Source organism: Etheostoma spectabile, chromosome 9 (genome assembly GCF_008692095.1).
Source record: "Etheostoma spectabile isolate EspeVRDwgs_2016 chromosome 9, UIUC_Espe_1.0, whole genome shotgun sequence".
NCBI classification, from domain to species: Eukaryota; Metazoa; Chordata; class Actinopteri; order Perciformes; family Percidae; genus Etheostoma; species Etheostoma spectabile.
In genome coordinates, this window is record NC_045741.1 from 12864539 (window position 1) to 12885656 (window position 21118).

The window sequence follows — 21118 nt, forward strand, 5'->3', positions numbered from 1 at the left end:
GCAAAGTGGGATGTAATCAATGACAAAACAATGCCATGTCGCAGCAAAAAAGTTGTATTACATTCACATTGTTGGAAGGTTGGAAAAGGTCAAAACAGGTTCTTGTTAGCAGGTGATTAATTGTGATCACAAGCCAAGAACCACATTTTGAGACTATTAAGACCCAGCATGAATAGCAGTCAGCATGTCTGGCAAAAACTGTAAACTTAATATGATATTTGACTTCCTACCCGTCTGTGGAAACCTCCACCCAAATCATAACAAATAGTCAGCTAAATGTCTACGGCTGCTAATGACCGTCAGAAACCACAATGAATATTTATTAGTAGTAAGAAATTAAACCTTTTAATACTTGGCTAACTCAAACCAAACTTTCTCTTAGAACATGTTATATTGGACTGAATATTATATATTAATTTCTAGCCAAAAATAACTAGGTGTCTTGTGGATATTTGGGTTTAAGCAAAGACCTAAAACAAAAATGCTTGACAAATGACAATTTATTCCATAGCCCTTTTATCCACAGTTTCTCAGTTGTCTATCTGCAATTTGATTTGCATCCGGACAAGATTGTTAATATTTATTTATAGGATGAGTTGATTTGCTATATACTGTTTGAGGATTTGCCATGGCTGATCTGCATATACTGTATGTACTAATAAGAAATATATTGGTTTCTCGCTAACTCCCACCTCCCCCATCTCTTTGTGAAAGGCAGCTTTGTGTTGCAGTGAGCGGAAAGGAAGTTGCCGGCTTTGTGATGGCACCTCTGGGAAGATACTGTTGACTATGTAACCCAGTAAAACAAACTTGTGTGTCTGTTAGTGTTGAGCAAATATTTAGGCTCAGTGTCCCTGCAGAGGTTGTAGTCAAGGCTGTTATTTCAGCTCGCCTTTTAGTCACAGTTATGACACACAGATCGAGTTCCGGTATCCACAAGAAAACAATGTACTGTATACTTTTCAAGTAGTTAAACAGTTCAGACTTCTTTTCTTTATCATGTTAATTAATTCTGTGAGAGGTGTAAATGGGGAAAACTATTAACATGTGTGTACTCAATGTCCAGTCTAAAACAAGTTATTTAACTGCTCGTCATTCCTGAACAGGCCTGTTTGCATTGATTTTAATTAGGTGTGAAAGGCCAATAACAGAAAACAATGCACAGCTGTTTATCAGAGGGTACGTACACATGTTACAGGCATTTATGTGGATTTGAGTTGAAAGCAGGCTCGTTGATGAGCCAGGCTTTGCAGAATCTATCACCGCAAAATGTATGCTGGTTACATTTCTTTCCGATTTGATCCAGATTTGCTCTGACATCATGTCATGTAAACATATAGAACAATAACCTCACAAGATCAAGGCAGTTGCAGTTTTTGCAACCAGGTTGCACAGTTGCTTTCCACCAACTAAAAAACATCAGGGCATGATGGGAAATGGCTCTCCCCTAATCAAAGAGCTGATTGGTTTAGATATTGGATATACAACACAATGGTCTGTTACTAGCTAGTTTACAGCCAATGCCTGTCAAAGCAATACAGAGGCAGTTTGGGACGAATAAACACAAACAGTCCTGCAGTCATATTCACCTCGCTGTCTTGTCTGAATACACCTCGAGCATTCAGCATAATACTGGGATTTTAACTAAAGAGGTCCAACATTATGTCCAGGAATACACATATTACAATGTGCAATATAAAATTCTCAAATGTATATTTAAGTCAAGGTAATTGAAGTCAAATTTATTTGTAATTTCTTGTAATGCATACATTGTTTCAAAGGACTTTACAGATCGAAAACACAAATTTACAACACAGCTATCATGAAAACTATGGCAATTAGCATTATACGTGAACCCGAGGAGTGTGTTTTTTTGGATTCATCTTGTCTTGTGAGTGGTTTCTCTCACCCACTCTGATTCTCACAGGAATCACAGATAACCTCTAAACTTGAAAGGGCTCCTCCTTGAAAGAGGTAAAAGTTTAAAACTAAACAAAGAGAAACTCTCAAAAGTACCAAACTCCTTACTTACTCTCGTTTTACCTTGTTTCTCCTTGCCTTGTTTTTTCCCTTATCCCCTTTATCCGTTTCTGTTTTTGTTTTGTTTTTTTTAACAAGTTTGCTGTTCTTCCTCTCTCTCCTCTCTCGACAGTTTTGGCAGACAACCTGAAGTCCAACCCGGGGATAAAGTGGCAGTACTTCAGCTCAGAGGAGGGCATCTTTACAGTCTTCCCTGCCCACAAGTTCCAGTGCAAGGGAAGTTACGAGCACCGCAGCAGGTACAGACCAACCTCTACTTATGAGTAATATTTATTTTATTGTCAAGCTCAAAGTTACCAGCAAACACACAATTTGTCATCACATATTGATGACTAGCGCTGGGTACCAAACTCTGTACTTTTTAGGGTACCGATCGATTACGTCTGTACTACCGAATACAAATTTGCATTGAATCAGTCGGTGCCAAATTTCAAAACCTGAGCGAGCATAACCTTCTCCTCTGCATGTTCGACGAGAGAGGGGCTCAGCTCTAACACACACCCATGCACATCACCTCTGCAGCTTGTTCAAGTCACAGTGAGTCACGGAAATGCAGATAAAGCGGTCACAAGAGTGGTTACACTTTTCAAAACTGCACGCAGACAGTAGGGGTGGGAATCACCAGACGCCTCCCGATACAGTATCATCATGATATTTATGCCACGATATATTATTACGATTTTAAACATATTGCAATATTCTGCGAAATATTGCAGTTATTAACTTTTTTCCAACTTCTTCAAACTTTGTCAACATCTGTTTTATCAAAAAATATACAGTACATTTCTTTTTGTTCATATCACTTCAATTTCATTACTGCAAATTGGGATTGTCAAGTGGGCAAACTGACCAACACATATATAATAAAAGATCGATACTTGGCGCCACTGAAAATATTGCAAAGCTATCCTGTATCTATTTTTTTCCCCCAACCCTAGCTGACAGCGTTCACTTGAAAATAATATAATGGCGAGCCGAAAGCGGTCGCTGTCAGGTTACACTTCCTCTGAGACTGGTGACAGACTGACAGGCTGGAGGTTGTAGCGCAAGGCAACTTTATTTCTATTGCATACTTTGGCAACAAGGCAATTCAAAGTGCTTTACATAAAACAATAAAGAGCAATTAAAAACCGTTATGAAAGAGATAGAAAATAAGACTAATAAGAAAGGTTTGGACTTGTTTTTTGTTACTGACATAAAAGTTTTTATTATTACACAGAGAATAAAGTATCATAAAATGTACCGTTGGGTACCGGCACCAAATTTCAGGTACAGTACAGTAAAGTACAGTATCAGAACGAAACCACATCATCGTGTGCTTGCCCTTATCCCCCTCCCCTCCAACTCCTCTTTGTCAGTAGCTGTGGGGTGGCCCAGAGGGCATGTTAATGGCATGTCGCCCTTACACACCCTGAGTACACATGCCCTTGGCAGGAATGTGGCTCTGTACCACTAAAGCCTGTTGGAATTTCACACCTCCAGTGTTGTGGTTTTTTGTGTGGCCACGGCTGAAAGCCATCCCTTTCTCCCTTGTCCTTTCTTTTAAGATTCTATTGTCTCTCTCTTGCCTTCTGGTGCATTTTTGCATTGGCTCTCACTATGTTTTAATCATGTGTTTTGGATTTTTTTTTTTTAAATTTCTTTCTGGCCGTTCAAGTCAGTGAGCTGGCACAAAGCCATGAGAGAAATGACGTTGCTTGCTTCAAGGGTGAATGAGGCTTTGTGAATACATCGCTCCCCTTCTCCACCCTGTGTTAGTGTCTCCTTGTCCAGAAGACCACACACGCCACACACATAGATGATTTATTGCATGATAAACAAATATGAGCTAGATATAGAATAATAATAATAGAAATGATTTTGTGTGGGAAAATTTCCATTTTATGTATTGTTTTTGATTGTGTATGTTTTTTATTCCAGTGCATTTTTGTTAAAAGAAACTGAGAGTCCATTTTATTTATTGTTTTTGGTTGTTTTGTTGATTTATTGTGGATATTTAAAATGTCTTCCAGTTCCAGTGTTAAATATTCTTTAGAAATAAAAGTATATTGATCTTTGAAAAGGTGTACGTACCAGCATTATTATGCCATTATCATTTTATTAGATGACAATGGTCTCAGAACGACAATATTATCGTTTATCGCAATACTTTTTGGGACAATTTATTGTTCAGCAAAATTTGTAATTGTGACAGGCTTACACACACACACAAACACACGCACACACATAATAAAATAATAGATGTAGGTGTATTTGTATACCAACAGTAGGCAAACAGTTAGCACATAGTCCGCTTTTGTGAATTACTTTTAACGCTGAGGGTCCATAATGATGTCATGTTTATATGTTTATTTCATTTTTTGGGGGGGGGGGATTTCCTTACTTTAGCAGGAGGTTCATTATGTTTTTTGTCAATCCTACAAGGCTTAAAAATATGCTGAAATCTAATTTTGTAATTCAGAAACTCATAAGCATTAACTTGAAAAGTGAAACATCTTTTATAACTTTTGAAGCTTGAAGGTTTCTCATATACAGTAGTTGTAGGAAGTAGTGCACATATGGTTTTTAGATAAATAACTCAGCAATGATGGTGTGAAATGCAGAAAATGTTGAACCTCAACCAAAAATAGTTTGGTAGATAATAGTAAAGGGTAGAATATCTCTAATTAAAAACTGGAGCTGAAGGCAGACTGGGCTAGAAAAGAAAAACTCTGACATGATGTTTAGTTAGCAGATACGTGAGACAGTTGCAGAATCACACTTACTCCAGAAAACATATACACGTGGAAACCATTAACATTTTTATTATCACTGTACAAATGCTGTATGTGTTAATATCGTCTTGAATTATATTCCTTCATATTTGTGGATGTATTCCCGCAGGCCTGTGTATGTGTCTGCGGTGCGTCCCCAGTCCAAACACATCGTGGTGATGGTGGACCATGGAGCGTCTGTAACTGACACCCAGCTTCAGATCGCCAGAGACTCGGCACTGGTCATCCTCAACGCTGTAGATGAACATGACAAGGTCAGTAAAAAGGAATAGCTTTCTCTCTCTTACCTTGCTTTTATTGGTGTTCACAATTCAGAAATTGTCACGATTCAATCATAAGATTTCTATGGTCAAGATTCGATTCAAAATCAATTTTCGATTCAAAAACGATTCTCTATTAAAAAAAAGATTCACAGTATGTAAATGTAGTTACTTTTCCGACGTGAAACTACACACCACAAAACACAAAAGAAAAAAACACGTGAAGTGATTTTTGGAATTCTATGAATCAATTTTGTATTTATATAGCTTGAATCGTGATACAAATGTGAATCTTTTTTTTTTTTGCACATACTGCTTTATTAAGAAGAATGCACAGTTAAGTTTAGAGAGTATCACATATGCTTAAATGTATCAGAAAATGTAAGAAGAAACAATCATTTTTTAGTGTTTTCCATTATCATATTGCAAATATAGATATTGTCACAACAAACGAACACATTTATGAGTGTGTGTGTGTGTGTGTGTGTGTGTGTGTGTGTGTGTGTGTGTGTGTGTGTGTGTGTGTGTGTGTGTGTGTGTGTGTGTGTGTGTGTGTGTGTGTGTGTGTGTGTGTGTGTGTGTGTGTGTGTGTGTGTGTGTGTGTGTGTGTGTGTGTGTGTGTGAAAATGGACGGGGTTATGGTTTTGATTGCATTGCTTTGTTGGCAAGAGGTGGGGGGGACTGATTTTAGGATGTGGGGGCCCATGATAATTTTATTGATGCAACTTTGCACATATGTATTATTGTAGATTATGTATAAATGTGTTTGTAAACACATTGTCTCTCTCTAAAAATGTATATTCTGTTGTTTTGTACGTCACTTGAATTGAATACGTATTGTTTTACTTACCTGCCCCAGGGATTACTTAGCCTGGAAATCCAAACCCAAATCCGAAAGAGGGTCTGGCATCGAGTAATAAAAGTTGCCCATCTCGAGGGGCGGCACCAAGCGTGCATTTGAAAATCTCACTGCACACAATTGGATAACACTACAACCGATCACAACAACACACGGGACGACGTATCCAGAGCCCAGTGGAGCTAACTGGTAGATTAAACTGTCGTCCTCTGTTTAGCTCACCTCTGGCCCGCCCATATCAGATACACCGATGTGATTGGTGCAGCTCGGCTACAAGGGCATAGTTAATGAGCAGCATTACTCGATGCCAGAGTAACTCACTGAGCAAACTCAAATTGTGCTCTTGCGAGAACTCGCTAGATCTACGGGTGGAAAACGGCAATTGTGCTACAACCTGGTGCAATGCATCTCTCCTTGTTATATAAGGTTAATGTTTAATTGTGAATTATCCCTGTTTAAATAAAATTACCTTATATTAAATAACATTTTTATTTGTTCATATTATCACTCCTTTCCAGATCTCTATTTTGTCAGTGGCAGAGATGGTTCGCTTCTGTTCTCTGGACCAGTGCTATAAGAGTCTCCTCTCTCCGGCCACCAGTGAGACCAAAAGGAAGATGAGCACCTTCATCTCCAACATCAAGGCGTCTTATGGAGCCACACTGCACGCAGCCGGCTTCCAGAAGGCCTTCCAGCTGCTCCGAAACACTAGCAGTCTCTGCAAACAGAGTAAGAAATTGTGGCGAAGCAGCACACTAGGACTGTGCACAATTGTCTGTGCGCTGCCTCATAGATCAATTCCAGCTCTTGTGCATACGTTTCATTGGCATATTTTACAACATAATCAACTCTCTTGTCATTCCATTTGATATTACTTGACATGCGTGTCGTGTTTATTTCTGTCTTCTGTCAGCCACAGACATGGTGATCATCTACCTGTCGTCTGGTATCACATCTCGGGAGTCGTCGGAGCAGGAGAAGAGAGCGACGCTCACTGTGGTCAGAGAGGAGAACCGACACCTCAACAACTCGGTGATGATTCTCACATACGCGCTCATGAATGGTAGGTCACTCAAATTTAGGATGAGACCAGCTGTGTGGACTTTTATAATAGTTATTCAATTTAGAAACACCCTAAACATTTTTCCATGTGTGTGCAGTGTAAAATAAACTAAATATAGTAACCTGTATTTTTTTCACATATTACACTTAGTTGTACAATCCCAGTCTATTAATTGTTGTATTTTGGTATTTAGAACAGCAGCCAGCTGAAAGGACAAGTTGTTTAGAAATAAAGCACAAAACAATATTTACTATCCGTCACATATTCTCTACGTTCATTTAGATTTAGCTATTTTCTTGTTTTGCACATCTAGCATCTGCATCTAGAGCTGCATTCTTTTTTGGCTCTTCTGGGAGCTGTTTCTGTGTGTCAGATATCCGTTCTCTTGGTCACAATGTGTTCAAGAGAAGACTGAAGGTTAGAGAGGTCCTCAGGAACCTCAAAGGCCTTTTTTTCCCCCTGCGTGTGTGTTGTGTTGGTGTGGTGTGTATGCTTCCTTTTCCGCTTTTATTGTCCCTGTCCATCCATCTGCCTCTTCTAATTCCCACCTCCCTCTGCACCCCCTCCCCGCACGCACACACACACACACACACACACACACACACACGCACACACCTCTGCTGCACATGCATCAGTCCACCATTAATACAAATCGTTTTTGCATCTGAGAATGGAAATGAGGGACATCTAAGAGAAGAGAGAGTGAGACTTCAAAGGGCGTGCTGCTCACTCTGTGTATGACTGTCAGAGGACCTTGGCTGTTTAAAGAGCTTCATGATGAAAAGGATGCAGAAATCTATCGTCCTCTGAGTTTATTAGCATTGCATATCCAAAAAAACATTTGTTTTGTTGCTGAGCCTGTTGCACACAGCTGAAAGGCCCACTGTGGGTGTGTGTGTGTCTTATTTCCTGCATCCCCTGCCAAATGTGAAGTGCTGATTGTTTCGTCCCTTTGCTATATAATGTGTGTGCGTGCGTGCGTGTTGGGGCGAGTGTTGGGGTGTGTGTTGGCGTGTGTGATGCCCACCTTCTGCACCAAAACTGTGTATAGAAGCCTGAATAATGTCCTGAATAAAGTGTCAGCTAGAGTATGGATGGTTTCATTACCTGCATATTACTCACTGTATTTTGCAGATAGCTGTATGTGTATTGTGATTTATCAAACAACTGTAATCTGTCAAATGTCAGAAAATACTGAAAAAGCCCCGTCACAATTTCCAAGAACACAAATGCATGTTTGGTTTTATATGACACACAGAACAAATTAGGTTCAAAATCACATTAAATGGAAAATGTTTGAAAGTCTTCGCTTTAGAGAAGGCTGAACAACAAATCTATAGTTTGATGAATGACTGAAACAATGAATTAATCTTTTATTGAATGGCTGTTGATTTAGTTAAGAACTTTCCATTCAACTAGTCGAGTAAACGTTTCATTCAGTTGTGATTTTCTGATCAAGCCTGTTCATGAGTAAGTGGTTGATGATGGACTGATTACTTTGAATAATGATGCTTACTGTTGTAGGGAGAGATGAGGAAAACACAGACAGGCCGTGCAAGGTTCAACATAATCACCACACAATATAGCCTATAAAACCACATAGTTACGCAATTGTTATTCAGATTTTTTGGGGGTAAATTATATAAATATCTGCTCAAGTTTCCAAAAAATGCCTTTGTTTATGTTTTTTATATGTTCTTTAGACCTCAAAGATACATATACTGCATTTTAGTAAGAATCATAACTGTGTTTGCTTACAAGAAAACTTCACAGGGTATCTTTTAATATGTGTAGTTACCTGAAACTTCCATCATTAAGAATAAAATAAGAAACATTCTACCTATCCTAGAAAGAAGAGTAGGATTGGAGAAAGTGAACTGAAGCTTTTGCTGTCAGCAAACTCTCTCCTCTGTGTTCATTTGACATTGCCACCCGTGACGACATTGCCTCCGGTCAGTCGCCCAGTGTGATGAACAGCAGAGCCTTGGCATTAATAAGGGATTCTGCTGTAATCCAGTCAATGATTGGATACTGGCAGACAGTCTGTGCTCTATCCTTCTCAATAGGTTGTGGGATGCCAAATGTTGCAGGGGACAGCTGAAGGGGCCGGCCATGGTTGTCCATTCTCCTCTAAATGACTTTATGAGACTTGAATAGACTGAATTTGAACTGTGCATTAACGACTCAGATGTATATTTTCTTTAAAGTGATGAGGGATTTATTCATGTCATGATTCATGAGCTTAACAGATGACAGTTGTTTGACAGATGCCCAGGATTGTACAAATGAAGCTTATAGAGATCAGGATGCCGGTTCACAAGTCAAGGCCTGCATGTATGAAATATCTCTGCTGCTGATGCAAAATAAAGATAGTATGTAGAGTATGCACTTTGATTAATGATCCTGTTTAATGCAACCTTCTTGCTGCTTAACCACGTGGGGTTAATTGTTCTCTACATACACTCCTCATTTCTAAGATTCTTGATGAATTCAGATCATGTTTGGTGGCAGCAGTGTGATTTCTTTTTTCCAACTCTTCTACAGCTCGAGGGAAAGGGGAACAGTGGGTTGCCTTTTTATAGTAGGAATTTGAGTCATGCCTTCTTTAGTGAAGAGCGGTTTATTCTTTTTACCTCCTCTTTCCTCTTTTCATGTGCACAGTTACCCTGGTTAGTAGGCATTCAGCCATTCCGCCAGTTATGGATTAGTTCTTGATATCTGTGCTTGAATGTGCTTGAATCAAACTAATTTAACTCTTTCTCCTTTTCCCAAACTCACTCTGTATTCCATTCCGTCCTCCTTTAGAGGGAGTAACAGGCCTCAATGAGCTGGCCTTCTTGAGGGATCTCGCAGAGCAGAATTCGGTGAAATACGGCGTCGACCGAACTTCCGCCCGAGACCGCTTATCTGCGGCATCCTCGTCCGGATCAGGTGGCGTTCCCATGATGCCGGTGGTGAAGGGTAGTATGATGGTGCTAAACCAGCTGAGCAACCTGGAGACAACAGTGGGCCGTTTCTACATTAACTTGCCCAATCGCATGATCGACCTGGCCCGCTTCAGCCTGCCCTACACTGACCCCATGGGAGATGGTAAGTGGTTTAGACAGATACTGTAGCGAGGAATAATATTCAATGACATTTGAATTGTTGGTCTGATAGACAACGTTCTCATCCTGACGAAGTTTTCGATCCGTTATACAATTTGAACAAATATTCAGAAAATATGTTTATTTGCTCTCTTGCCAAGAGTCAGATGAGAAGATCGACAACCCTCTTTATCTGTAGGCTTAACACGAAGCTAGAGCCAGCAGACCATTAGCATAGCTTAGCATAAAGACTGGAAACAGTGAGCAGCTGGCCTGGATCTGTCTAAAGGTAAATCTAGCCTACCAGTTACATGCTGGAACTATTTTGTGACTGGGTTTTTTCCCCCAGCTTCCAGTCGTTATACTAAGCTAAGCTAATTGTCTGTTGGCTCTAGGGTTCATATTTATTGTACAGACTTGAGAGTTGTATTGATCTCCTCATCTAACTCTCGGGCAAGAAAGTGAAGAATATGTGAAGTATAATTCCCTCAAATGTCAAACTATTTCTTTAATAAATACTTTTACTGAAAGCAAAACCGTTAAATTTGTATTTGGCACAGAAATGAATGAAAGCGCACAATGAGCTCAGAAAGAGATGATCTTAGTGTATTAAACTAACACAATGTGTGAAATGAACTTAGATTCTTGTTCTTCTGTCTCCAGGGTTTATCATGACCGTGAGCCGGCCGTGTTATTTCGGGAACCTGCTCCTGGGCGTGGTTGGGGTGGATGTGAACCTGGCCTACATCCTGGAGGATGTCACCTACTACCAAGATTCACTAGCTTCTTACACGTTCCTCATCGACAACAAAGGTCAGTCACACAGTGACGGGCGAGGAGGTAGAAATCGATCTACCGCAGTGCAGGAAACGGGCCTTTTCTAACCTGTATTCAGCCACATAAACAGCAGTGTTTGTAACCAAATAAGGCTTTAAATCTTGACTGCCTGTTCTTTAAATAAAGGTCTCTCCATGTTCAGAAGAAATCCGTAACACATTGCATGGTGCTTAGATTTGCCAGTCTGTAGCAAAACAAGCAACAATCAGGAAAACTCTATCTCCTACAGGTCAGACAGACTCCAGTGGTCTGCCAAAAACATGTCTGCGCCTACTCATGGTATCAATCTTTATTAGCTTTAGAGAAACACTCCAAATTGTTGGAAGAGAGTGTATTTGGGTGTTTTTGTTTCACATACAAGTGGAATTACAAATTATTTTGTCTGTTTCAACTTCTTCCACAGCCATTTTCCCTCATTAGACTTAATTGAAATCTTCTTGGCAGCCCTGGCACTTCTTTGGCATTTCGTTCTCTGTTGAGCCATGCCTCAGTGTGTTGCCACAGTGCAGGGCGGTAGTGCTCATGTCCGGTTTTGGTTTGTTTTGGCCTTAACTGGTGGGGTCTTGACTAAACCACTGGTGCTAAACAGCAGGTAAGTTGTGCTCTGTAAGCCTACAGAGCAAGGACATTAATGCTAAATGGCCCCTTTAGCTGCAGAGTGAATCCACCTTAGATATACTTGCGTCTGATGAAATAATGTCCTCCTGCTAAGCAATAGCATAAATAGTATTAAAAAGTAATGATGAAAACTAGGTGTTAGAAATGAAAACTGAAATAATATTTAAAAAAATGTTTGAAAAGAGAAGAATTAGCTCGTCGCTCTGCCCATTTTTTAAACCCTTGCACATAACTCTCATAGCTCTCAGCTTTAAAATATGCCATCCCTAATAAAACACTACAAATGACCCTAACAAAACTCAATTTTCACCAGACTTGAAGTAGAAGAAAGAATTGAAATGTTGAGTTAGACAGCAGGGAGGGCAGGGATATCTAATATGACTAGCAACAACACCACAATACCCAGGTTCATAGGTGCCGATTTATGTTTTCCTCCGTGGGTGCTCATGGTCGCACACCCTTTAAAAAAAAAAAAAAAAAAAAAAAAACTACTAAAAAAAGTAGTTTAGTCAAAAAATCTTTGTATTTCAGAACCTTAGGAAATGCACAGCAGCTAACATGAACACACACGCCTATTAACTCAGTAATAAAGCCGTAAAGTAAACTTTCATCTCAGGACAGTGCTACTTCTCACAAATAGAACTACAGATGGGATTGGAGATGAGAAGTTTAACAGACACGTAACCGCGATTAGCTTCTTGGGAAATTAAGAATCCATGGAGCTGGGGACTGACAGCGACATAACCAATTACACTATGACACTTAGCACCAACTGCAATGTTTAATTTTAAATCAATGTAGCCTACTGGCAGTCTGGCACATGTGGGTGCTCGAGCCCCGGAGCACCCACGGTATCTGCGCCTATGCCCAAGCTTGATTTGTGTTTAGTATAAGAGCCCTGCGCAGTAGGACAATGCTCCCCATGCTTAAAGCGGGAACATGTTGAAATGAAAGGTTTCATTAGTCTGGTTGGAGGAAGAAATGGAGGGCAGGTGGAAGACATGTAGCGTAGAGAGGAAATATTTAGGAGGGAGGTGAGGTGTAGTGGAGCAAATCCACAGGCATCCAGCTGCATGGTTTACAAAAGTGTTAGCATCAAAAAGGTTCACTTTTATACCCAATTATTGCAAGCTGTGTTTATCTCTTCAAGCCTCTTTTTTTCCCTCTAAAATGTTTGTTATTGTAATAAATGTGCCATCAAATAATAACTTGTTCTTACTCCATGCTTATTAGTGCAGCAACTCTGTAAACATTGACGAACGAGTCCCATTAAAGTCATTAGCTGGCATTCAAATTGTCTGCGGGCAATTAGAGTGTAGGTAAATACAATTAAATAAATACATGGCTGACAAGAGGCTTCCGGACCTGGAACTGAAAATAGCAGGTGATTAAATTGGAAAGATTTTTGCATGGGAGGGTGTGAGTGTATGTTGTGTGGCCCCATGTGTCTGTGCTGTATGAAGACAGAGAGGCCTTGTCTAATAAAGAAAATGAATTCTCCTTAAAGAGTGTGAGAAACCGCACAAACCAACACACACTCTTTTTCAGAGTGTATTAGAACTGTGTAGAAAAAACACAATTCTGTTTGTTTACATCTTTCACTACAGATGGGTTTTCAATACAGTATCTTGAGGGCTTTTTTGGCTCTCCCAAAATGTTTCCTGGTGCTGTTAAGAGCTGTTAAGAGCTGTTTTTCACAGCGGTGCTCTCCCTAGCACCACCAAAGTACTGTTTGCAACTGATGTTGTTTGGAGCTGATGCTGTGTTCTTTCTTAGTGCAATTTAAGATTGTTGGGTAGAGAGCAGCATTAGAATAAACAGCGTTGTGACAAACAACCGAAAATGTGTATTTCTACTCTCCAGAATAGTCGACAAGCAGGAGGTTTATGTTTTATGTTAACCATGTAATGTATTATCTTTTTAATGCTCAGGCCTTTGCAATTATGGTTTGATAAGGAGGCGACCGTACCATGGCTAGACTAGAGTAGTAGTACTCTGATGCACTCTTATATATATCGTTTTTCTGGTTTTCTAAAGAATAGGTTTGACTAACTTTGGAGCAGTTACTGCACATTCAGTTAATATGTGGAAAACAATTTGCTAGAATAGATTTATGGCACATAAAGTGTCATTTAAGCTACTCATTGGTTTTATTTTGGCATTACATTATTGGTGGCAAAAACAGGTTGAATGAATTGGGCCTCAGAAATAGAATACTTTTAAAATTATTTCAAATTGCCAAGCAGCATCTTTTTTGATGCACCTACACAACATCTGTGTATGTGCGGCAATGTGCACCTGTCTTGTCCCCTGGAAGCAACGTGTTTCACTTAATTTCTTGTTGCCTTTAATGACTGTTGTAAATTCAAACTTGGCTTTGTCTCTTACTTAGATAACAAATTACAAGATAAACTAAGTAGAGCTGTAGGATCTGTTGCTGTATAAAAAATATTAAAAGCCTATGATTTGTTAACTGGCAGTGTGAATGGAATAATGTTAAATATTGATGATGATAGCATGAGTAATGGTGAAATATGACTACTGACTTGTTTGACAGTCCCCACAACATTCCCTGCTGGTCCCTAAAAGTTGTTTTAATGTTTGTGCATATCCAGTTTTTATTTAATTGCTCTGTGTATGTTATTGTTATTCTTTTAGTATGTAAAAGCACTAATAAATATTGTTGTTTGATTCCCAAGGTTACACCCTGATGCATCCGTCACTGACACGCCCCTACTTGATGACCGAGCCTCCCCTCCACACTGACATTATCCACTACGAGAATATCCCAGGATTCCCTGTTGTCCGGCAGAACATCCTCAGGTTAGACAGAATGAGGAACACTTGAATAAAAAGTTGACTTCAGCCTCAAAAAAGACATTTTATAAGGGTGGGAATCTCTGGGCTCCTTCCGATTCACAGGCCAACAATTTGATTCTAAACCAATTATAAATCCATCTCGATGCACAATTGTTTTATGTACATTTCCATGCGTGATTTAAATTTTTTTTTTATATAAATCTGAGTTTGTTAGATTTTTACGTATACAGTATTTGTCACACACAAGTTGAAACGTTTTGTCTACTGAGGTTTTTATGTTGTGGTCATTCCATGCTTAAGCCTTAAACATGCTTGTGAAAGTCCGCTTCTCTCACAGTAATCTTCCATGTCAGAGGCTCAGTCCTCCCATCCTCTTTCAGTCACTCTGTTTTCTGATTTGTAAATGTGACAGTGGAGACAGTAACTTTTAAATAAAAATCAAAACATTTTTAATAATCGATTATTAACTTCTCAAAATTGAGCATTGAATCAGTCTAGAGAGAATCGCTATGCATCTAAGAATCGATTTCTTTTTTCCCCACCCCTAATATTTTATGTGTATTTGTTGTTGTTTAATGATGTGTATTTTTTTTGCAGCCTCCCTCTGGGCAGTCAGGTCATTTCTGTCCCAGTCAACTCATCTCTGTCCTGGCACACCAACCGACTCCGGAACAACAACAAAGAAGCATACAACGTCAGCTACGCCTGGAAACTGGTAGGTACAGACCTCTGACACGTGTTCACTGGTGACTTTCAACTTCACAGTCCAGCAATTTGCCTCTCAGCTTATCAATGAACTTTCTGCTCACTATTTTACACCCACAAAGAAGCAAACATGCACTTAAATGCTATAAAAGAATTACATACATATTTAAAAGTTCTTTTATAGTCCAAGTAGCATCATGTTTTTCTAAAGTTTCCCAAAGAGAAAATAGGTGCTACAAAAAGGAGTTGATGCCACAGCAGGATACAATATTTTGTTTCCAGAATAAATTAACTAGTGTGAAGATGGAAATTATAAACTGGCAATTGCTTATGTTTCCTCATTTGAATGCCGAGGAAATGTGTGCAAAGTATTGTTTTTGAAGCAGAACAAGCACTCAGCAGAGACAAATGATGATGTTTGTCTCTGTGCCGGTGAGCCACTGTCGTGGTGGGATAATAATCACATGTAGTTTCTCTCTACCTCTTCCATCTCTGCATATAGCTCTTTATCATTACTCTACCGCTGTCTAAAGGCAGTGTAAAGATTTAAGCTCCCAGCCTTTATGTCTCCACCAAACCTCCGACACCTTAAATTAGTTGGTGTAATAAAAACCAAGTGCTCACACACCCAGAAACTGTCTCTTGAATCTGCGTTTCCTCTCCGGCTTAGAGGTGGCGTGCTTTAGAAACAAATGGCAACAGAGCAGCAATATTGAGTCTTTTTGCTTTCTGACATTTAGATTTTTGGCAGGAGCAGAAGTATCACAGTTGATGTAGGCATTCCACTTTAAGCGAGAAATTAGACAAAGTTGTCTTTTTTGTGATGAAATTCGTTTATTTATTATATTCAGAAAAAATAATAATGTAAATATAAAATTCACAAACAGTTACAAACATGTCCTAAGGCAGAACATTGTGTCTTTCAAAATGAGCAGCTGAGGTAATTTTTCTCCTGTTTATTCTTGAGTTATCAGAAGCTTCTGGGTCTGCCTAAAATCTTTTTACTGTTTGTTTGACAGTTTGCATGAAATACAACAAACTCTCAGAATTTGGGGCCAACTAGCCCTGCATGGTTCATTTAGAATGAGTGGGGTCAAAGCAGAAGTTAAGCTGGACACTTGTATCTTCTCTGGAAAGATGCCTGCGGCCTATGAAATACTGGCTGTGAAGGCTGACGCTAAACACTGAAAAGAGCTGATAGTATGATAAGGAGTGTATGTAATGTTACAGTTTAGCTGTTTTGCAGTTTCTAGTTTGTACAAAATATGAAGAAGTGGAGATGCACCGAACTTACATCAACTCCCAGTATTTTATTAACAGGCTCACACTTGCCACTTAAGGCAAACTTGTTACATTACATCTGGGACATTAGTTTAAAGCTGCAGTGCTGATAACAAAACTGTTGGTGCATCCACATGATACAAGCCTTACGTGACTGAGCACCACCCCCACGCCCCCTTCACACCGTTGCTAGTTGCCACGGAGGACACGGAGGATTATAAAAACATGATGGACTCTTCAGAAGAGACAATTATCTTCACTTGAGTTACTGCGCGGGAAAGTCACCCGGATATAGCCATACTGAGAAATACAAAGACAACAAAAAACAAAGAGTTTTGTGGAGCTGAGAGTCTTAACTAACTTTGTAGCAACTCATTTGGTAAGGGCTTTAATGTAACAGACATTCATTAATATCAAAAAGTTACACAACATTTAAAGAGATAACCTGCCTAAAATGGTACACCCCAGCTTTGAAATCCACTTATAAAATCAAATATTGTCCATTTTGATCTTTCTTGGTATCCCTCTTTGCCTTCTGCATCCTTGTCTTTCTTGTTCTTTTCATAGGATATATTATATTAACGGTAACAAAAACATTTCTTATCATCAGCCTTCATCCTCCACTCCTGTTTTATCTTCTAGGTTCAGGACACGTCTTTCATCCTGTGCATCGTGTATGTGCAGCCGGAGATCCCAGTGAAGCATCTGAAGAACCTGAACACAGCTCCCAGCTCCAAGTTACCGTACCATCGCTTAGACCTGCTCGGTCAGCCCAGCTCCTGCCTGCACTTCAAGCAGCTTTCCACAGTTGGTAAGAAAACAGCACGACTAATATATAATAACTTGGGAGTAATAAATGAGTCTACAAACTTTATTTTTTATCCATAGTCAGCTCAAAAACACAGATTAGCACCTCTGACGGTCCCTTTCTTCCCTTTTCTGTCTCTTTCCCAGAGTCCCCCACTGTGATGTTGGCAGCCGGTAGTTTCTCCTCTCCCTACGAGCACCTCAGTCAGCCAGAAACAAAGCGCATGGTGGAGCATTACACCGCCTACCTGAGTGACAACACCAGGCTCATAGCCAACCCAGGCCTCAAGGTAATCATGCATGGGAACACAGATGCAACTCACGGCTATAACCAGCCTGGTGGGCGCACACAGGGTTAATGTTGTTTACCTGACAAACACATGGCACACATCCAGCCCTGCGGCCAGATTACAGGCATGTACACACACATTCATATTCTGTTTCATCCCATTCATTGTGTGTAAGTATGTACAAACACACTTACACACAATGAATGGGTCCCAAGATAGTGTGTTTAGAAGTAGTTTTTAAATGCAACATTCTTACAATAATGTCAAGCAACTTGTTCAGGCTGCTTACATTACATATTAAATCCACAAATTTTGAATGAAGCTCTGCATCTTTAAGAAGGGGGACAGACCCCCACGTGGTTTTGGCAGCCTGTGTGCATTCCTGTACTGGGGGGGGGGGTTAGAGTTTGAACTCTAAGCCCCAGTCCCAGCTCTGATTCCCAGGCTAGTCTTAAAAGCCCCCCTCTAGTGACCTCATCACCCCTTTCAAACTTAGAAACCTCCCTGAAATTGGCATTGGGATCTTCTGGGTGTTTTTCAGAGCTTTAGGGCTAATTGATTTCCATTTATTACTAAATACCGGTGTTTTGAGCCTTGTTTTTTGTGATTTCTTGATTATACTTATATTATATTGTACTAGAAAATATTTCTAGTACAATTATTTCAAGTTTAGGTGTTTGTTTGACAGGAATCACTTTTTAACTTCCATTTTGTTTGTGGGTAAACTGGAGGCCAACTTGCCAAAAGTTTTAGCAAACTTAAATTTAAGGCAAACTTTGAATTAATACTCTTCCCTTTCTACTCCTTCCTCAACTTTTTTGTCCTCTCCGTATTTGCCTCCTCCTTTCTTCTCTCTGTCATTACCCCCACTTTACCGTCCCTCTTCTCTCTGTCTCCCTTCATCCCTTCATACTTTCCCCTCTGCAGTCCTCTGTCAGGAACGAGGTTATGGCGACCAGTCACGTCACGGATGAGTGGATGACACTAATGGAAATGAGTAGCCTCAACTGCTACATTGTGCGCCGTTACATAGCAACGCCCAGTGGGGTGCTCCGGATTTACCCAGGATCACTGATGGACAAAGCCTTCGACCCGACCCGCAGACAATGGTGAGGCTTACTTGTGTGTGTTTGTAAGTGTGTAAGTGTGTGTATGTGTGTGGGAAGCGGTGACCAGCCATTACTGAGATGAATTAAGTTCAGATTTTCTCATTTAATTTAAGAAGGTTTGCCCATGCTGTTTACTCAGAAGGTAAACTTGAGTCAGTCATTTTTAACATAACACACAATGCTTTTTTTTAGCCTGGAATGAAAACATCCGATTGTCAAACAACTTGTGATTTTATTCAGGCAAGTATTGTGTTGTTAGAATGATTATCAGCACATGGTGTAGAGCATTATTACTCTGTGAACAAGGCTTTTTTCTGGGTCATATCCACTAAAAGATTGCCTTCATAGTTTCACTATTATAGCTCAGCCCATGGAAAGTGTTCTGCGTTACAAATGTCCATCCCGTTTTAAATGCAGAGATTTAACCTTCTTTTTCCTGCTTGAAACCAATGTATACAGAGAGTAATCAACCATATCGCTTATGTTTGTATACAAACATGCCAAGGGGAAGAGAATGATAAGACGTGCACTTTGTAAAGCTTACAGCTGTTCTGACAACTTTTTCCTGGTGCATTCAGCTATGGATACAATGTCTTCCTTGACAAAATCAGATCAGAAAAAGCTTACTTTTGATTTATGAACATAAACTTTAGAGTGGAGAATTCCTGTCTTTCTGTAAATCCAAACAATAATCAGTAGAAGATATGATCATAAATAAATTGGGAAAGTTGAATCCACATTGTTTTTTTGTATGCAGTCAAGACCAAAACAAATGCGCAAGCAAATCCCTGCATTCCCCACAAAAAGTACTGTTCACATTCTCAAGGTATCTCATTTACCTTTTTAGCCAGAAAAAGACGGTTAACTTTATGAAATAAGCCTGGGCCTGTGTGATCTGTCTCGTAGGTACCAGCATGCCGTGGCTAACCCTGGCCTCATCACCTTCACGGGACCGTACCTGGATGTAGGCGGGGCAGGCTACGTTGTCACCATCAGCCACACCATCCATGCCTCCAGGTAAGAAGAAGAAGATATGCATTTTTACCACAGTAAACACTTCTGCCATCTCATATTTTACTGCGCCAGAGGAAATCAAGTCTGGTGGTCTGATGGCTATTCTTAGCTAATGCTAGCAAACATTAGGTAGATATTGCTGTGTAAGGCAAGGCGGCTTTATTTGTATAGCACACTTCAGCAGCAAGGCAGTTCAGCGTGCTTTACATAAAAAGATTAAAATAGTAAAAGTTACAATGCAGTACAAGGAATTAAACATTAAAGAGCAGTTACAAACAGTTAAGCATATGAAATAGCAGATTTTAGGCTGCTAGGATGGGACAGTGTATTAACCGCTGCCCCACACACGTTATCGCAGCGCAATAACCATTTTTTGGAAACCCAAACATTACTGAATCAGTGCACTGTGCTACTGGCACATATTTACATTTAAGGGGTTTTATTATAAAAGCAAAAAAAAATAAGTAAACACACCAAACCTCTCCAGGAAACAAGGGAACAATGGATCTGCCGTTACACTGTATTTGAGTTCGAGTTGTCCGGCCACCAAACCAAAACGGTTTTGGTTCACTCTCGACGCTCTCATAGGGTTGTTTTCGGCTGCAGCAGGCAGCGGTTTTCAGCAATTAATCTCTACTGTGCACTACCTGCTCAGCACCATTTCAGCAGAGTGGACTGTCTCTAAAGACAGGAGATCATTTGAAAGAAACTTAAGGAGACCATCAGCCATTTTTTGTCATAAGGGACAGAATATTCCTCAACCAAATGGACTTGGTTTAGTCCCAGTTGTCTTCTAGTATCTGCTCTTCTTAAGTGCCCTCAAGCATGCCACTGCATTCCAGCAACCTCTTTGAGCTCAGGTGCAAAGAAGTGAAGAGTATTTACCCTGTGCTTCACAGGCCAAATACTTTTTATAGAAGTTATAGCAGGATGTTTTGGCGTGTGTGTGTGTGTGTGTGTGTGTGTGTGTGTGTGTGTGTGAGTGTGATTAGTCAAGATTAGTGTGTTGATGACTGGCTCAGTGAGCATAACATTACACAGTCTGTAGTCTGCAAAACACAGATTTAAAGAGAGGGCGCAAAGGTATGTTTGTGATGTATTTTGTGTACGTGATTAATGGGGATTTTGGTTTGGCTGGTGTGGGTAAACATTTGTCATCCTAAAGGTCAGTAGAGTGACTGACCATTACTTCAGTCAGCATACACCTTAACACACAATCACAGCAAACAATTAAGCAATAAAGTTCAATTGTTTTCCTCCATTTAAAACAAAAAAACCTTTATCATGCTTTTCTGTCTGCTCTTTCTCACTGTCTCCTCTCTCTTCAGCTCTCAGATGGCCCCCGGTTATGCAGTGGCAGTGATGGGTATAGACTTCACGCTACGCTACTTCTATAAGGTCCTACTGGACCTGCTGCCCATCTGCAACCAGGACAAAGGAAACAAGATCAGGTAGGAAGAGGATAGATTGTTTTGATCTTCTGTTCATGCCTCCCTTTTTGTTTTGTTTTCTCTTTATCCTTTTTCTTCCACCCTCCCATATCCCTCTCTCTCTC

General features: G+C 40.0%; 1 protein-coding gene and 1 long non-coding RNA gene across 2 annotated transcripts in view; one reads left to right on the forward strand and one right to left on the reverse strand.

Moving 5' to 3' along the window:
• LOC116695739 (uncharacterized) overlaps window positions 1-6249 on the reverse strand; it is a 21391-nt gene extending 15142 nt beyond the window's left edge. Inside the window, exon 1 of the long non-coding RNA XR_004333544.1 lies at window positions 6134-6249. This is a non-coding gene — a long non-coding RNA (uncharacterized LOC116695739). The remainder of the gene's footprint in view (window positions 1-6133) is intronic.
• Window positions 1-21118, forward strand: part of cachd1 (cache domain containing 1) — a 93441-nt gene that overhangs the window by 56191 nt on the left and 16132 nt on the right. The window contains exons 5-17 of the mRNA XM_032526179.1: window positions 2153-2279; window positions 4924-5068; window positions 6452-6662; window positions 6847-6996; window positions 9802-10086; window positions 10746-10895; window positions 14237-14360; window positions 14955-15072; window positions 16986-17154; window positions 17298-17440; window positions 18368-18549; window positions 19456-19566; window positions 20892-21014. Coding sequence (XP_032382070.1) covers window positions 2153-2279; window positions 4924-5068; window positions 6452-6662; window positions 6847-6996; window positions 9802-10086; window positions 10746-10895; window positions 14237-14360; window positions 14955-15072; window positions 16986-17154; window positions 17298-17440; window positions 18368-18549; window positions 19456-19566; window positions 20892-21014 — 2038 coding nt within the window. The remainder of the gene's footprint in view (window positions 1-2152; window positions 2280-4923; window positions 5069-6451; window positions 6663-6846; window positions 6997-9801; window positions 10087-10745; window positions 10896-14236; window positions 14361-14954; window positions 15073-16985; window positions 17155-17297; window positions 17441-18367; window positions 18550-19455; window positions 19567-20891; window positions 21015-21118) is intronic.